At 33.1% G+C, this 5077-nt stretch overlaps 1 protein-coding gene across 3 annotated transcripts in view; it reads right to left on the reverse strand.

The window, feature by feature from the left end:
• LOC138323321 (tuberin-like) overlaps window positions 1–1292 on the reverse strand; it is a 41305-nt gene extending 40013 nt beyond the window's left edge. For all 3 annotated transcript variants that reach the window (XM_069267851.1, XM_069267850.1, XM_069267849.1), the window contains exon 1: window positions 1105–1292. In XM_069267851.1, the coding sequence (XP_069123952.1) occupies window positions 1105–1239 (135 nt within the window). In that variant the 5' untranslated portion in view covers window positions 1240–1292. The remainder of the gene's footprint in view (window positions 1–1104) is intronic.
• Between the last annotated feature and the right edge of the window lie 3785 nt (window positions 1293–5077).

The following is a 5077-nucleotide window of genomic DNA, read 5'->3' on the forward strand; positions in this document are numbered from 1 at the left end:
ACAAAATTGATTGACAAACAATCACCAAAGATCTACTATGATTATGCAAACAATGCTATTAATATGTTCACATAATAAGAGAAATACTTGGAGGGTTAGAGACGGATACAAAACCCTACGTCTAACTCGGCAATGTGACTTGCTGTACCAGGTTTGGCATTAGCCGGAGATACTCTGGCCCTGACACCAGACTTAGACATTATGACAGATGTCTGGTTTAGGGCCAGAGCGCAGAAGTACTCGAAAACCTGGAATAAGCCGACACCGTTTGGTATCGGGCCAGGTACTCTCCGATTCAGACTGATCACCGAGAATCACCACTAACCTTAATCTATTCAACAAATGAATATCATATCTACCCAAATATAGCAATCCGTCGAGATCAATGATGATTTGCATACTACGAGAAAATGGCGACGACGACGAGGGAAATTTAAAGTTGCGGAAAAGAAACTACTGTGTTGACACAATAGAACGTGCATGCGTGGTGAAATGGATGGCTATGAGTAGATAAATTATTCATTTGTTGAAAAGACCAAGATAAATGGTGATTCTCGGTGGTAATATTTTGTAAGTAGTCTGAATCGGAGAGTACCTGGCCCGATACCAAACGGTGTCGGCTTATTCCAGGTTTTCGTGTACTACTGCGCTCTGGCCCTAAACCAGACGTCTATCTGTCATAATGTCTAAGTCTGGTGTCAGGGCCAGAGTATCTCGGGCTAGTTTGGCATTACCATGCATATGGGTAACAGTTACCCATTTGAGTAACAGTTACCTATTTGAGTAATCAATAAGTTACCTAAATCAATGGATAGCATCTAAATTGTCATCTTACAACAAAGTTAGACAACAGAATTTGATATTTCACCCACAGATCAGTTGTAGGCATTCTAAAAATTATGACGCCCTTTTTTATAATAATTTTAAAAACAACGTTATGTGTTTTCTTTTCAAAGAATTCCTCAATTGGGTAACTTATTGATTACTTCAAACAGGTAACTGTTACTCAAACGGGTAATTGTTACCCATATGCAGGGTTGTGCACAACCGGATACCCTTGCACGGGATCACCCTTGCACTTGTGTGCACGATCCGCTAGCCTACCTTCAACACATCTGGAGTGAAGATAAACTCTCTAACTGTTGGTCTTTGGAAGGTTACTGGGGCAGACTTGTCTTTGATGCGGAATAAGCTTTTCAGTTTGTCTTTCAAGTTTTCTTCTTGCTTTTGGCGAGACATTTCGAGTTCCTGACGGGCGCATCAGACATCAATGAAAATGTCTGTCGCTCCTTTCCAACAAAATCAATTGGAGTTATCTCCCCATTGACCTCTTCCGCCTAAACTTAAAACGTTGTCAACTTCAGTCATTTTTTTTCTTTATCGTATGTATGTATACATGTTTCTGTCATTATGCACTAAAAATTTGAGTTATACATAGTATGATAATACTTTTCAGAAAAAAAATGATTAAATATTGCCACTGAAAAATAATTTCAACTGAACGATCTTTTAAAAACATACGTTCGTAAAAATCATACCGGGAAGTATAGTTAGCTTAATTAAGAGTAAAACATATCGTTATATGCACTTCCCAAGGATTTATATATATCCTTAGTACATTTTCAACAGTCATGTGATTTAACAACTAGATACGACATTTATCTCTAAGAAATTTATCATTTAATTAAGATGCTCCATCATCGACAGAACGTAATGATATTTTTTTTTTCATTAAACAATAATTTATGTTTAATCGTGAATACATATTAAAAAAATGTTTTGCTTTCGTTGTCTGCTCAATCAGTACCTCACTTGTTCCTGATATAGGGCATTGTCTGATGTTTTTTTTTCCTTCTTTTTTTCTGAGTGAAATTGGTTATTTTTAATTATTTTCATTGAAGTAAGATAAGAAGCTAACACTTTTAAAGGTAATATTGTAATAAGTTTGTAACTTTTGTCACAGAAGAAAAAAAGTAATTCAACTGCTACGGAAAAAAATAAATAATGATAAAAAAATACTTTTTGTTGGCTGCAAAGTATCCATCTATGCATTGTGGAGTTTTTAAGTACATATTATAAATCATTGTCACAGAGACTTGCATTTTAAGTATACACAAACAATATTCTGCTATCATTGGTGACTTAGATATCTAATTATAATACAAAATCAACAAAGAATTATATTAGAATTAAAATAAGATATAACAATAAATCTGTAATAAAAGTGTTTGTATGTATAAAGCTTATATGTATGCTGAGAACTTCCTGTATTTAATATATAAGATTGCACTTGTTGATTTTTTAACAATATACTTCCAAGGCCAAATTTTCATCACCAAGAAGCAGCAAAACTAATGGCTACTTATAGTTTATGGGCATTAATTTCACTAAATAACTTTGCACGAGAGCTGAATTAGGACATTTAAAAGGGTAATGGTATGCATTTTCGGAATTATTTTTACAGTTCATACGATAACTATCAACAATATTTAATTGAAACGGAAAACATCGTCTTTTAAGAGAACTACAGTTATTTCCGTAAAGCCAAAATAGTTAAATTTCTGCAGATAACCTGAGTCGAGCCGTTTTCGTTTATACGGTTGAACTGGTTGGACCGTTTGTAAAAGTAATTATTCAGTTCAAGTATTAATTCTGACAGACCTGCTGATTTAGATACAGCTAGGTCTATGAAGACTTTGTCTAGGTTCGTCTGAACCAATATAAAATCACCAGATCTGTCATTACTTCTCAAACGAATACATAGGTAGGTTCAATCAACAGGGATCTGAGAATTAGTTACAGATTATATAATCATGGACTCACCAGAGTGCCGTAAGACGAAAAACGATAAAAATCATATTCTAAATGGTACTATATACGTATATAGTACCATGTAGAGTATGATTTTTATCGTTTTTTTAATCTAGACCTCTAAAATGTCTAAAAATGGTCTTACGGCACTTTTGTACAACCCTTTGAGATTATATAACTGATAATAAGTTAAAGTTTAGACTAAGAATCGACAAAAATCATATTTTACAATGTACTATACATGTATAATTTTTACCGATTTTTTTTATCAAGATCACTAAAATGTCTAAAAATGGTCTATTAGCACTCTGGTGGGTCCGTAATTATATAAACTGTAACTAATTCTCAGATCCCTGTGTTTGAGTCTTTGAGATAACATATACTAATGTGAACTGCACTGTGTTTTTTATTTATTTTTTTTTTTTTTCATATATGGCAAGCCTATTTATTTGCCCTATTCAGAAATCGAGTTTCAGGTATGGCCGTCTTCATCATCCACACGAGGAACTTTTTTTCTTTTTCTTTCTTCTTCCCTTTGCATAATATATATAAGGCAAAACCATCCATAGGCGGGTTTAGCAGATTAGAATCCTCTTTGTGCATGAATTGAGATATATTAGAAATATGGTTTTCATTTTTACAAATGAAGAAAATATAAAAAAAAACCCGATAATTCAAATGCGATATAGATCTATTCCTTGTGCATTACCAACACATGTCTGTTAGACGCTATTCTTTTCATCGCATATATATCTCTTGTAATTCATTGGCATGGAAAACTCTGAGTGTGTTTAAAAGCCGCTTGAATCATTTGGTATCAAAAGACCTTTTCTTGGGATTTTTGGACAAAGACTGGGTCTGTTTACGAATAAATGTTTGACAAAGATTTGACTCGGCACCTACCAACCCATTCGATAACTTTAGACAGCCTTTAACAATACCGTACCCATTTAGCATTGTCGTGTAATATTATGCAATATACTGGCATTGCATAGTAAGGTGTGGGGTTGATGTGACGTAAAGTCATTGTTACGTTTTGTCAATATAAGGCATGACATCATAAGTTGCTTAAATAGATACAAGCACACGTGACTTTACAATCAATTAGTATACCTTAATATCATCGGTCAAAACCAAATTTAACTGTTGTATTTAGGTACATATAGATTACTAAACGTACATGTATACGTATACATGTGATAAATGTGTGAAATAAGTAACGGATTACTAAGATCAAATATCATTGTTATATCCCAGGATTATCCAATGCGATGCTATATGCGCGTGCACATGGTCAGAGCTAGATAAACAAATATATATAATTTATTAGGCCGAAAATTGCGCCAATATGAGGTTGAGGACGAGTTCACATTTTAAACACAATGTGAGTTTTATGATGATTTACGATGACCTCTTTTAGGTGATGCTCGGAAATATGCTGATTTTAATCAATTAAATTCCTGACCTCCAAATAGATATGTAAAGTTGCATATATATATATATCGTATTCGTTGATGAAATCGTATCATGATACAAAGTTAAAATGAATCAGGTGGGTTTCTTTTTTAAATTCTTGAATAAAATCATATTATTGATATAGTATCCATTTGTATAACAGTAATTACAAATAAACACCTCTTTTTATCATGTTTTTAACCTACCTACTTTTATCTATTCCAGCACCAGAAGAGAAAAAAAATGCACTTATAACCCCTTCCCCCACGCCACTGAGCCGATCACCTCACCTAAAATCGTCAATATTGACGGATGGTGATATACCAAAGAAGAAGAGAAGAATTAATAAAGATGAATTATACAAATAATTTAAGCTATATTTTAACTATAGATTTTAACCTATTTTTCATTCAGTATTATAGTTTTAAGTTTTAAAAACACATCTCACATATCGTGACAAAAAGATATCATACATACATGTATAAAATCTATAAAATAGACAATGTATTGAATCTAATTATTACACAATGAATGAGTCACCGGTAGAGTATTGACGATCAATGCCTTATATTTTCATTTTTAAAATATTAAGGAAAAGGCACAGGGATATGATTTAACAAAGTTGTTCAACAATTGTCTTATACATCAATAATATATTATTCGTGTAACTGGAATTTAATTTATTTAGAGATTCAAGAAATTTAAGTGCGCAAGGTGCGCGGAAAAATTGGCAATATTGCGTCAAAGGTCATGACCCCACCCACGTGACGTCTTTGAACCAATAATACAATAGCTTTACTTTTAGGGTGCG

This window comes from Argopecten irradians, chromosome 5 (genome assembly GCF_041381155.1).
Source record: "Argopecten irradians isolate NY chromosome 5, Ai_NY, whole genome shotgun sequence".
Classification (NCBI taxonomy): Eukaryota; Metazoa; Mollusca; class Bivalvia; order Pectinida; family Pectinidae; genus Argopecten; species Argopecten irradians.